Below are 13,734 nucleotides of genomic sequence, written 5' to 3' on the forward strand. Positions count from 1 at the left end.
ACTGGGTGCCAAAACCAAGCCCCGGGTCCCAGAACCAAACCCCAAGTCCCAAAACCATGCCCTGAATCCCAAAACCGGGCTCCGAGTCCCAGTACAACGCCCAATGTCCCGATGTGGTCTCCACGCACAGAGCAGAGGGCAGGAGCCCTTCCCTCACCCCCTGGCTGTGCCACGGATGGGCTTGCAGGTCTCCCGGTGGATTTTAACAGACAAGCTTAGACGTTCGCATTTCTTCTGGCCACCGTCTGATGCGGCGTCTGGACTTCTGAGCAACAAGCTGCACGGGTGAGATCGTAAGGGCTGCAGAGGGGAAGCAGTCCGGGCGCAGCCCCGGCCGGGGCTCACAACCAAGCGCTCCTCCCAGGTGTCCCAGGAGCACGCAGCTCCCCCAGGGGAGCCCGGCACGTTGTCTTCCGTCGTTGCTTTCGCCTTGATCCGAGCGATATGGTAAGTTAGGCTCCTCTGAATGGCCTCTCAAAGAGCCGTCTCCCCCAGCTGATGGCGGGGAGGCTGGGAAGCCGGGGCTCCCGATACACAAAGGTAGTGTGAACATGCCCCAGGGAGCCCATTGCCAAAGCTGTGTTGAAAGAGAGAAGAAAGACCACTTCCCCGCCATTGATGTGGTAATGGCCTCCAGAACACTGAAGTGTGGCTCTGTCAATGACGCACTGATCGCTATCTGAAAGTCAGTCTTCGGGGATATGAATGGAGGCTATTTTGTACTTCTTCGGTTCCTAAATTAGTGCATCTGAGCAGCCAGCGCTGGGAGAGAGAGCGCAGCTCAAGTGGTGAGAAAGTCCGTCTTTCTCATGCTGCCGCCTTTGTGCGCTGCCCGCGGGTGAGCGGCCGGCTGCTCTCGCACGGAGCCTTGCACTGCAGTGCGAGCGAGGCTGGCACCTCCCAGCCGAGAGCCGTCGGTGCGGGGCGCCTGCAGGTCAGGATGCTCTTCGCCGGGGGAACAGGCCGCGGTGCCGCTCGGGGTCCCCGCTCCGCTCCCAGCTGTAAATCCTTTCCGTAAATGAGTTACTAACGGTGCGACTGCAATGCAGAAACCTCCATCACAAATGAAGCAACAGTGACTGCACGGTAGGATGCTGCGGGGAACCTGGAGGCACCTGCAGCATCGCAGTGACCCCAGGAGTGCTCCTCACCTCCTCCGTGGCTTACAGCAGTTCTGTCCTTCCGAGCTCAGGTTTCACTTTCCCCTCCCTTACAGTGTCGGGCTCTAAAATATCCTATGTGACATTTTCTCTGTGTTAGCAGGACGTTTTTCTGCTGTTTCTAGCAGCACTGAATAGCAGAGGAAATTGGCCAACACATTCAAAAGTTAAATTAAAATCTGGCTGCAAATATTGGTGTCACTGCAGCGTGAATAACTTCACTGCCTGGTTAAAGATACTGGGGGAAAGTGGAGAATCGTATCAGGCAGAAATGCAGCTCAACTCACACAGATAAAACTAACCCAGGGCTGCTGAGGGTGACTTCCAGAACAGATATTGTGTATTTGAATTCCACATTACCAATAGCAGTGGAGGAATTGCTGTGCCGTGGGTTAAGATCAGGGCATTCCATGATTCTGTGGCATTGCTGGCCTTGCTCTGTACTGACTGCTAGGATCTGTGTGAGGCGTTTGGCTGGGGAAGAACTGGATTTACAAGTAGGTAATCTGCAGCAGTCATTTTGGAAAGCTTTAATCATGGGTTGCTGGTGGTGTCAGGCATTTTGTGTGGATTAAAGAATGTATGATACGTCTAGAACCCACAGAAGTAACCAAGCCTCCTGGTACAGTCATCTTCTCTCACTAGGATGTGTGGCTGATGCTCATCAAACCACTGCGCCGCTTTCCTCTCCATGTGTCCTGAAAACAAAAGGCATGAAATGTCACCCCAAGTGCAGTGTTTGTCCCTCCATCCGGACCCACGTCTTGTGGGACCGCTTTCCACATTCTTGCTCCTTGCTGAGCTGTTGCGGTGGAAGCCTTTCCCCTTTAGAGCAATGTTATTTCTTTTCATTCAAAGAAACAACAAATAACAAACACAGCTATTTTCCATTTCAGAGTGCAAGATGTAATATCTCTGGAGACGTTAACCTTCTTTCCAGAGTTGTTTTTGTGGTTGAAAGAATAAATCTGTTATCATTAAAAAAAGAGAAAGATCTGCACCTCATTATTTCCAGAAATAAAGCTGACATGAGGAGATTTATTAACAATTGAACTGAAGAGAGATCCACCCCCAAAGACTTTGTGTTGTAGGAAAAAAGACAGAAAGACAATGGGATGGACACAGGGGAACCTAGAAGAGGGAATTGCTCTGTAATGTTAATAAGAAAATATGTTCTTTTGGGGAGGACTGTGAGAAGCGGCTTGGCAGAGCAGGCAGGAGTTCTCCCAGCGCCCTTCTTGTCCAAGGTGCTTGGCTGAGCTCAGCTGCATGGAGCAGAGATGTGAGATGCAGTGTGTGGGCTGGCATGGCTGGAGGGAGGGCTCTGGGGGGAGGAAGCATGGAGTGCAAAAGCTGCAGTGTGGCAGCTGATCCTTTCCTGCACTGCCCATCGCTATGTCTCCCTTTCCTGCTTCCCCCCTGCAGCCGAGCTCCGGGCTCCCTGTGCTCCCCCCATCCTGCTGGCACTGCTCCTGCTGTGCCTCCGAGGAGCAGCAGTGAAAGTCCTCCTTGTACCCATGGGAAGAGCTGCGTTGTGGCAGCTGGTGAAGCGGCAGGGCACAGACACGGTGCTGAGGTGGCAGTTTTTAGGGGCAGGTTGGCTTCCTGTGAGCACTACCTGGGATGCCAGATGTCCGTGGCTCTTCTTCCAGGCCTGTGCCCCCTCCAACACCTCTCTGGGGTTTTTGGTTTGGGGCGTTTTTGTTTGTTTGTTTCTTTCTTTCTTTATTTTCCTTCCTTCCTTTACCTCGAGGCCGTCGCCAGGTTTGTTTCCTGATCTCTGCTCAGGGCTGTCTGCTTTGAAGAAAACTTCTCACCTTTTAGTTACTGAAGGAATGTGAGGAATGAGGCCCCGTGGCCCCTGCGTTACCACCCAGCACTGCTGGCACATGCAGGGGAGGAAAAGCAAGGTGCCCACACCTGGGAACAGCCTCTGACCTGCGGGAGCTTGGTGGGGCAGCAAAGGAGGGATAGCAGTAATGTGCACACCTGGGCACTTCATTCCTGTGGCCTTTTGCTACCCTAAAAAATACCTGTTGGTAGTGCTAGCAGCAGTGTAGCTGTATATCTGCAGAACCTGATCTGCCGTGTAGAGTTTCAACTTGTTGTAGCAATTAAGTTTCCTTGACAGTATTAACTTCTAAGGGAGATGGGTGAGTAAATCAGTCAGCAGGGCTGTCTGGAGGAATGTGGGTCTGGCTGCGGTGGCTCTGAGCCATGTGTGAGCACAGGTGGGCTGGCTGGGCAGGAGGGGTTGCTGCCACCCCCTGCAGCTCTCCTGGTTGTCGGATCACCATACCCTAACTTCCTATTACAGCTGCTGCGTCGCAGCACCCTGAAGAGCATCCAGCGGGGTGGTGAACGAGAGAACAGAGCTTTGGTGGATCTGAGTGTCAAAGTGGAGACTATTGTGGGCCCTATTCATCTGCTCATGGCAGCTCTGTGGTGCCAGTGTGAGCAACGAGCTGTGCTTCCCCACTGGATTAAGCCACAGGCAGCAGTGAGTTTGTGCTTGTGCTCTTCTGAGCTCTGAAATGCGCTCAGGCACATGCACACTGTGTTCACTCCCACCAGAAAACATCTGGGGACAGGGAACATCTCAAACAGCCTCCCCCATTTGCAGGTGTGCATAACTCAGGCTCCTGCAGTGACACTTGAGATTGTGTTTGTCTGTGTAAGCAATAAGCCAGTCATCATGTCCACAGAGACCTGGAATAGATACTAAAGGAGAAATACCTGCTCTGGATACCTCTTGTTATCAGTGGGGTTAAAGTCGGATTTCCAGAGCTTACGATTTCCAGTCCAGGAGGGGACCACTGCCTGCCTGGACCCACTGGCTGTGCTGGCTGGGTCTGTGCTGGTGTTGCAGGATGTCTGCTTAACATCTGCTGCATTTTGCTGCAGAAGGGACTGGTGGCCCTGTTTTCACAGCAGTGGTGTGCAAACTGAGCAGTGAACATTATCCTCACAGTGAACATCAGAGTGTGCTGCTCAAGAAAGCTTTGCTGTGTCCTGCTTTGAACCCACGTGTGACTGACAAATTGTAGAGTCCTAGTTATCCACGCAGGTAATCCCAGAGCTGGGAGAGGCCCAATGCTGCTGTCTTATCTGCAGCCATCCTATGGCCTTTTCCAGCACATCAGCATCCCTTCAGACCCATGCATGCGCACAGCATGTAAATCAACCCAGAAGTCATGCAGTTAGCTGGCTGATGAGCCCAAAGAGCTGTACTCACTGCTCAGTCATTGCTTCTGATGGTGCTGAATCTAATTATTGTCTGAGATCAACCAAACAGTATGCTAGCCACTGGCCTGGCTACATGGCGTTGCTTTACCCTCACTTATCTCTGCTGCACCCATGGCTTTCAGACAGATATTTCCTGAATACAATACACAAATACAGTTCATAGCTGCCTTGCTATTGAAGAATCCAAAGAGCCTGGTAAGCTCTTGGCATCCAGAGGTGCTCTGTCTCCTGGCAGAAAGAGGTGCAGCACTTGCTGGGCTTGAATAGTGCAAGTCCTGCATTGCAGGCATTCCTGCTCCTCTCTGCACTAATTCAGGGCCCCTGGGAGGATGGTTTCTCCTTAGAGGGTGAGATACACCACAGTGGACGTTGCAGTGACATCTCTTCACCTCTGATTCCTTCCAGAGCACAGTTGGAGAGAATCGATGGCTTCAGGGGCACCTGATACAGTTGCTGCTCAGATACTGTGATCTGAACGCAGCAGCAAGATGGGCACAACACTGCAATTTGCCTGAGGAGATGCTGCCTTCTGAAGTGGCTGATGAGCTTCAAAAGCTTGAGATCCAAGAGAGGTAAATACCCCGTTTTGTGCCTCTTCAGTGTAGATTACTTATCATACAAGGACTGTGTATTTGCTTAAAATAATCTGCTGTAGTGCTTCCTTGGTGAGATAGTTTTGCAAAAACTTCCTCCATTTAGTAAGATCACATCTTGGTGATAAACATGGCACATTTGCTTTTCATATGCCTGGAATTGTCTGGAAAGGTGCACTTAAAGCTCACTCGTGAGAATTTAGAAGCTGTATGAGGTTGTTTCCTGCTGTGGAGGGGTCTTCAGACTCTCTGCCGGATCACCAGCACAAATAAAATGGTGTGTGCAGGATCTGAACATGCATTTACCTTATTGAGTTGATTGCATGTTTTCCATATACTCTGCATCCCCCACTGCACTCTAACCTGGTTTAATGTCTTTTGGGAGACTTGTGGACATCAAAGTAGTTTTAAAATTCCTCAAAATTTCCTAATTGTATTTGTTTGCTTCCTCCTTTGACAGCTGTTAACCCAGTCTGGAGGTTTTACTTTATCCAACACTGTGAGAAGTAATGGGGATTTTTGATGATCCTAGAGGAGTTGCGTTAATAGAATTTGATGAAACCAGACTCTCAGGCACAAATCGACCCAGTGATGTTCAGATGCCCTCAGCCCTCTGGTTAGTTTCTGTCCCCCTTCCTTCCTCTAATGCAGTCCCCACAGCGCAGTGCCACAGTTCCCCTCCTGCTTTGGAACCCCATGTTCCATGCAGCAGGTGAGCCAACGGAGGCTGTCTGATCTCCACAGTGCGCTCCATGTGAAGGTGTACCAAAGCTTTGCAGTCCTGGTTCTGTGTCTTCTGGATGTTCTGTGCTGTGTACTTTGGAGTTAACAGCCCCACGTCATCCTCCTTGTGCAGCAGTGTCCTCCAGTCGCTTAGTTGTGCTGTATGGAGGAAGAAGGGTATAATGTGCTGAACCTCAGTTGCTTGCTTTCTACTCATGAGTGAGGGTGTTTCTGCCACACTTCAGTGGCTCTGCCCACAGGCATTTTAAAGCAGATCTCTAAGGTAGTGTCCTGTTCGGCACTATTTCTTAAAGCATTTTTTTCCTGCAGAAAGATCTGCACACTGCTGCTGGCTCCTGCAAGTCCTGAGGAACTGCAAAGACTGCAGGTGGTGCATGTGGGCTCTTCTCAGGATCTCACCCAGGAAATCTGGAACCTCGGGCTGGGTGAGGTCTGGTCCTGTGAACCCAGGCTGGCAGCCTCTGTGCCCATGCATGTTCACCACCAAACTCCTGCAAGGCTGCAGGCTACCACAGCCCTTGGGGTCAGAGTAATTACTGTCGCTTTGCTGGCCTGTTGCAAGCAGCATTTTCTCTACTTGTTGAAGGGCAGGAATTTATCTACTTGGATTCTGTGCGCAGAAGAGCACCAATCCCTGAACACTCAATGCAAATGCAGGACAGCTGTGGCTGTGTGGTTTTGGTGGAGCATAGCTCAAAGCCTTGCTGACGTTCGAGGAGCAGTCGCATATTTCCAGGTAGAGTCAGGGCTTTTGTCAAAAAACAAAAGAAGCAGCAGAACCGCAGTGCATTATGTCCCTTAGGACTCCACTCTTATAGGCAGTCACCTTACTGCAGGGTGCTGGGACTCAGCCCCTCTTACTTGATGCCTCTGTTTTACCTTTCTGTCCTCAATTGTGAAATGGGTTGGGTTTGAGATTGTTATTTTTTAACGTGGAGATTGGTGTTTCTAGTTCAAAAACATGGTGAGATTAGAGGAGAGTTTGTGAGAAAATCTTGACCACTCCCAAGAGGTAACTATTTACATTTTTGTACAAGCTGATAGCTCATATCTTTAGCATCCTTCAAACATAACCCTTGGAACCAGTAACATGAGGGAATAAGTTCATGTATGGGGCTGAACTTTGCAGTGCACGTGATGGAAATCTGAGATTGGAAATGGGTTGTGGGGCCTTTTGGAGAAGTTGGCATCACACATTGCCCGTTTGGGAAGGATTAAAGCCAGCAGAAGATCAACCATCACTGCTCTTTTGGTAGCAAATTGGAAGCTTTCAGCCCCAATTCAGCACCAGTTGCTTGGTGCAACAAGCAGAGGCAGGGGCTGCATTCTCTTCGTCCTCTGCTCCTCCACATTGTCTGAGGCTCTCACATGCTGCTGCAGAATGTGCAGTTCCATCCACACAATTTGGGTTCTTCCTCTTACCTTACATTCTTAGCACTGAACTTTCCTACTGATGTTGTATGTCAGATTTATGAACTCCCTCCAACAGTTAGGATCTGTTCTGGGGTGCCTGGTTAATGCTGACCCCTCGCCAAGAGGACCGTATTAAACAGAGCAAGCCTGAGACTGGGCAAGGTTACCTGCTCTAACAAGTTCAGTGTCAGGTGTCTTGTTTTCAGCACTAGAGCACTGGAGCAGATTTCCATCCCCAGAAGAGGTGATTCTGAAAAAAAAGAAACCAAAAAGCCAGAGCTTTTCTTGGCTAAAAAGTCATAGTTTAGGAGTATAGTTTGGATTAACTTGCTTTAATTAGAAGATGAATGAGTACAAAATGTATCACTATTTTTAATGGTAATGAACTGGGGAGGAGATCACTGATGGCCTTTAACAATTCACATGCTGAAGTTCATGGATCTAATCTTTCTCCCAGTGTGGAGCTGCACGGGTTGGTGTTCAGGCCCAATGTACCCTCGAGGAATGTGACCCAGATGTACTCACACTGAAAGCACTGTCCACAAAGACCCACTTCTCCAAACAGTACATGGCTTTCTTGGAGCACAGGAAACTTGTCTGTCAAGGACATGTTCTGCTTAGATCTGATGCATTGTGGAGCTGCTTTCTCCCCCTTACTGAAGCTGCACGACTGCCTGCTGGGAGCCAGGAGGTTTTTGCATGAGGTGTAATCCCTCAGAACACAAAGGGGTGGTTAACAGGAGTGTGACCTAGCCACAAACTGTGCATCTCAGGAGATAAAAACCAAAGAGGTCGGGAATCTCAGGGCATGCCTCTGCTCCAGGAAGCCTCAGTATTGTGCGGGTGGAGTGAAGGCACACTGATCAGCAGGTGCTCTGCCATCCATGCGGAGCTGTAGCAGACAAGCAAAATCCTTTGTTGCTGCAGTTTTGCTCATCTGGTTGCGATAGCTACTGTAAGATTAGTGGAGCCATGGAACCTAATAAAACAGTCTGTCTGCCTTATTATTTGTTGTGCAGCAGGTTGCCAGAGAGGATGTTCACACTGTAGAGGACAAGGTGATACTTGCACATAAATGATATTATCTCTCCACTGGCCGCAGCTCATGTCCCTCCTGAGCTCTGCAGATGAGAATATTCCTGGAGACCTGAGACTGCACACCTTCATCAAATATTTTACACAAATATTGACTTCCCCGTGCACACAAATGCATGGAAAGGAGTGTTTGTACAGTGAAAGCTGCACTGATGCAAAATTAGTCACACAGTCCCCTAAACATAAGCTTAGTCAATATTTTCTCAAATAATAACCCATTTCAAGTCTCTATGGGAAAGAGACTATCCAGAAATTTGTGACATGTCCAAAATAGCTGGTTATTTTTATTAGCTTCTTTCCTCTGATTGCATCATCTGGCTGAGACGCCGCAGCAATACACTGAATTTCAGCTACGAGGCCATTCCAGGAGACTTTGCTGTGTTTTGTAAGGACAGAATGCTGTCTGAGATCTGCTGCGGGCAGTCAGTAAGCTCGTTCCTGCAGGCATCTTCCCAACAGGCCCACAGTGTTAATGCAGACACCAAATCTCTGTGTGGCACATCTGAACACCAAGGCACGTGTTCTGTGGGTCAGCTGGCAGCGTGTTCTTGTTCTGCTCATGTGGTCATTTTACAGGGAAGGGGATGGAGAAGGAAGAATGGCAGCAGGCAACGCGTGAATCCTTTGCTACAAAAACAGTGAGACAGACTCACCCGTTCCCTCTGGGAGCGATCCTAGCGTGGAGCAGCCTGAGGTTCTCGTTCTGAGCCAGTTTATGCTGTGGGGAAGTGAGAAGCTGCTGTCTGGACGCGTTGCTGGTCTGTCTGACTTTGTTATGCATCACACCACGGGAGCTAATGGACTTCTGTGTTAACCTCAGGGGCCAATGGCTGTATCTCTAAAATGTGTTATCTCTGTCAACTTGGAAACGACTGCCCAACGTTGTCATCCACACTTCATCAGTTCTGGGAGAGAGCAGAGCACTGGGGACAGGGACTGAGCTGTCACAGGTGCTTTGATTTAATTGTTCTCTGCTGTGGATACAGTACATGAGCACGGCGAGATCTCAGACAGTGCCATTTCAGTGATGGTTTATGGAAATAAAACAGGGAGGTGAGTCAGGATGAAGGAGACTGAAGTTATAGGGAAGTGGAGGAAAGAAGAGGTAAGAGAAAGAGTGGAGTGTCAGGGGGGAAATGCAGGGCCAGGGCGAAATAAGGGGCTTAAGGCTCTCCAGGGTTCCTCCAAACCAGCATTTCCCCTCATTGAATACTTTAAAGCTGTTGTATCTGCTTCTGTGCAGGGTAGAAGAGGCAACCAAAGAAGAGAATTACAAAGAGGTTAAGAAGAAGGATTATTACCAGCTTCCTATTCCACGTGCAAATATTCACTTACTGCAGAATTGGGAAGATATGATGCAATGCTGTGAAAAGGTGCTGCAGGTGAGCATTACTGTGGTGTTTAAGCCGGAAGATCAGGGAGCAGAAACTGCATAACAGGCTGGTACATGGGAGTGCTTATGGGTGCCATTAACACCTCCCTCCTCAAGCCAAGGACTGCAGTGAGGCCTGTAGGCTTGTCAGCCTGGGTAGCATGCTGGGAATTGCTGTGACAGGGAAACCCCACAGGTGTACTTTGAGTGAACTGTGAATGTCACTTGAGATTGGTGTCCTTTGCACCCCTGCAAAGAGACGCAGCTGTTGAAAAAGCAGTACGTGTATCCTGGGTAGTAACTGTTTTTCAAGCTGGTTCAGGCAATTTTTAAGCGTGGACAGTCTGTAAGTGCAGAAAGCTTTTGTCTGTGTTGCAGCCTGGGCAGATTGTTGGCATTGACATGGAGTGGAGGCCTTCGTTTGGCATGGTCGGGAAGCCCCGCGTCTCCCTCCTTCAACTCGCTGTGAGGGATGAGGTGTTCCTGCTCGATTTGCCATGGCTCCTTGAGCAAGCTGAAGTCAAGGGTGAGAAAGAGAAGCTTCCCCATATCATCCAGAGGCTCTACTCAGATGCAGCCATCACTAAACTAGGTAACGTGCTTCTCCCCTGCCTCAGGTGTTGAAGGCAGCTCAGCTCATGTGAAGTGCCTGGGTCCTGCTGGGGTTGTCATTCTCTCAGTCCAGTTAGCATGAGATGACTTTTGTATCCTGGGTATTCAAAGACTGCCTATATGCATAAGCAGGGTGAACGGGATTGCTGGTAATGGTAGATATCTCCCTTTTTTGAGCTATATTTCCAAGTTAGCCTCCCCACTCAGGCTTGGGATTGTCTTGGTTAGTTCCATACCAAACCCTGACCTTCAGATGTGTGGGGAAGCTGTGTTTTCTGGATTGGTTGAGCCTGTCCCAAAGCAGACTTGCTGGACACCAACATTCTGCAGCTTACCACACTGGTTTTAGGTCCTGTTTGGAAGCCCTTGCAGAGGAGTTCAAGGGCTATTTCATTATCCGTCCTCTGAAGTTCACAGAGGCTAAAGGCTTGTGGAGTTTATTCTGTTCACCTTTGCCTGATCTAGCAGATTTTAACAAAACTGAGCTTAAACTCAGCGCTTTTCATCCACTTGTTCTGTCTCAGGATCAGGAAAGATTGGAAGTCTGCGATGTTCTCTATCCAAACAGACTTTCTACCAAAGTTTATATATATATCATTAACATTTTGTCTTCAAACTAGAAAAAGCTGCAGCATGTTAGCCATAATTTGAGTTTTGCTAATCATGTGATTATTTTTTCCTTTCCAGGTTATGGGATGTCTGGAGACCTTAGCAGTCTTGCAGCCACATGCTCCACTTTGAAAGGCATGGATAAGCAGTCACAAAGCGTAGTGGACCTACTCACAATAGACAAACTAGTAAGGATTAACACTTGAAAACATGGCAAATTGTGTCTTCTGCCTGCGCTGGTAGATAACTGGCATGATTTCACAGCTTTGTGTTTTTGTATCCTGCACTGGCAGGGAGATGGCTGAGTGAGTGAACAGACCTTTTCTGTTTCTGACCTTCAAGGGAAATCTGATTCTGTAGCAAAACAGAAGCATTCAGTTTTCATCAACTAAAAAGTTAGTGCTTGGTATACTAATAGCCTTTCACAGGCTTTGTGTGAGCTGTGGAAAAATGGAACCAAGTGGAGACATAGCTCCATTCAACTAGGGAAAGGTTTTGAACGCGGCGCTGCAGGTGAGTTCAGCACAGCAGTGTCTGTTCAGCTGAGATGCAGATGTCTGCAGTTAGCACACAGCAGCTCAGCGATCTGCAGAGTTCTTGAGGACAGCCGCTTTAATGGGTCAAATTTGCAGAGGACATTTCAGGCTTCAGGCTGGGAGGACCCAGATATTTGGGATGGAGAGCTTAACCTGGGAAGTGCAGTGGTGTCTGAAGTACCTGCAAAAGTATTGGCTCATTTTTATCTGAAAAGTGGCAACTTCAGAAGGGCTGTTGCCCGCTGTGTTGCAGGAAGATCTTTCCTCTGGATCCAGGAGGAGAAAGGTGCCGAACCACTGCTGTGCTTTTATTGAGGTGGTGTTCAGCAGCCTTTAGTTTGGCTGAGCACCCCTGCAAACCTCCAGAGAGCCTCAGTCACAACCCTGCTGCTGGGATGCGATGTTGTCAGACAGTGAACATCTCTTCCATCTCAGGAAGGAAGGATTTCTTTCCAGCAAATGCATTTGTTAAGCAAATAGTCAGAAGCTTTATATGTCTAATGCCACCCCAGCCCTTGTCTGCGACAGTGGGATTCAGTGTGCCAGGCAAGATCTAAAAACGATAGGGTTGCTGTGTGTCCCCACCCACCGAAACAGGAGGTGTTGTAGGATTTGTTTTATAACCACGTTTTGTATCCTTCTCCTTCCATCAGCTGCAAAAGAGCTCCATTGACTGGAAGAAGGGCAGCCTGAAGGTCGATGCGCTGCCCCCAGAGCAGAGCTGTGAGGATGAAGGGCTCAGGCAGCCAGAAAAAGGGCTCAGCCTCCTGGTACAACACGTCCTGGGAAAACCACTAGATAAAACAGAGCAGATGTCTAACTGGGAGAAACGACCACTGCGGGAGGAACAGATCCTCTATGCAGGTCTGCTCACTGACTGCCTCAAGGTGCATTTCTCCCTTGGAGGCCGTGTTTGTCTGATGTCTGTCACCAGTAAAATCATTAAGCGGCAAATGGCGATTCACTCCTGTATGGAGGAGCCAGCACATGTTCTGTTTGTCCTTTTGTGGACGTGGTTTTAATGGTTGAAGTTTAAACTGCCCAGTGATTCATTATTTCCCTTATGAAGGAATTCCTGTGCTTTGCAGATTCTGTCTGATGAAACATCCCAGTGGAAACTCCTCTCAGTAAATGAAAGGAAGAAAGTCCACTTCCTTCTGCCTCATTTCACAGCCTTTCTGGGAAACAAATGCTGTGTTCATTTGTCACAGTGAAGCGCTTGTTAGAGTTAAAAGTGGGTAGACGTGGTGTCAGAGACTGTAGCACAGGATCTGTGCTGTGGAGGCAACGGTGGCATTTAGTGCTGATTACCCCAGAGTCAGAAGTCTGAGTCTCAATCTTTTCCCGAGGCATCAGAGGACAGCCTGCTGAAGCGAACCAGCCCTTTGTTCGCTCGGCTATCCTTGAAGTTGACACAGTTCCCACAAAAGTTAATCACTAAGACTTGTAAAACTGGCTTGGAGACTTGGCTCCCATTGCGCGGAGCAGAGGCCGCATGGCAGTGCGTGTGGGCAGGTGATTGCAAACAGCTCACTTATTGCTTTTTAAGATATTGCATCTAATGGGGAAGCTGCCTTCCCATAGCTGAGATGCCGTAATAAACCATGGGCAAACCACTTCTCAAGAACAATGGAGAGTAAAATGGTTTGGCTGAAGCTGTCCTACCTGGTGCTTAAGCAGGCACACTGCAATTTGCATTACGTTAGAGCAGAGGTAACAGAGGGCTGTCACTTTTTCAGTTGCTCTGCATCTATTTTGTGATTGTGTAGTAAAAGAGTACAGGGTATAATGTTAGTAAGTGGAATTTACAAAGATGAAGATTCTTCCTTGCACTGGGAAGTCTATTTGACTTTTGAGTGAATCCAGCTCATGCTCATGTTATGCTTTTTTTCAGCTTCAGATGCATACTGCTTGTTGGAGGTCTACGAGAAACTGTGTAAGGATCCAGAAAGCTTTGGTCTGAGTTCAGACCTGACTGAAAGTCTGGTGGGAAAAGCAAGTGTAAAACCCAAGGCAAAGAAGCAGCTGAATAAACAAGAGGTACCGTCACCTTCTGGACAGGTTTGTAAACAGCTTCAAAGAGCTGCATGTTGCTCAAGACCCCTGTAAATCATATGTTGCTTTGTCTCTCAGTCATAATATTAGCTATGCCTGGCATGCCTGGTTGTAGTCTGTTCTCAGGACTATTGCAGCAAATATCTTCCTTGCTCCTCCCCTTCACAGCTAAGATGTATTTCCTCCTTTGCATACCTCAGTTTGGCTTTCTCTGCAGTTTTAGCTTTATTTGTCCTTGCAGATTTGTCCTTGGTGCAGATCTGTGTGGCATAATCCAGCTGACTTTGCTGGTAGAAATG

At 48.6% G+C, this 13,734-nt stretch overlaps 1 protein-coding gene across 6 annotated transcripts in view; it reads left to right on the plus strand.

Moving 5' to 3' along the window:
* EXD3 (exonuclease 3'-5' domain containing 3) overlaps positions 1–13,734 on the plus strand; it is a 245,639-nt gene that overhangs the window by 120,892 nt on the left and 111,013 nt on the right. For 5 of the 6 annotated variants that reach the window (XM_048966127.1, XM_048966122.1, XM_048966123.1 and 2 more), the window contains 6 exons: positions 4,812–4,978; positions 9,495–9,633; positions 10,002–10,215; positions 10,923–11,032; positions 12,034–12,244; positions 13,275–13,441. In XM_048966127.1, the coding sequence (XP_048822084.1) occupies positions 4,812–4,978; positions 9,495–9,633; positions 10,002–10,215; positions 10,923–11,032; positions 12,034–12,244; positions 13,275–13,441 (1,008 nt within the window). The remainder of the gene's footprint in view (positions 1–4,811; positions 4,979–9,494; positions 9,634–10,001; positions 10,216–10,922; positions 11,033–12,033; positions 12,245–13,274; positions 13,442–13,734) is intronic. The other variant, XM_048966121.1, reaches the window with a different exon arrangement.

This window comes from Lagopus muta, chromosome 19, assembly GCF_023343835.1.
Source record: "Lagopus muta isolate bLagMut1 chromosome 19, bLagMut1 primary, whole genome shotgun sequence".
NCBI lineage: Eukaryota > Metazoa > Chordata > Aves > Galliformes > Phasianidae > Lagopus > Lagopus muta.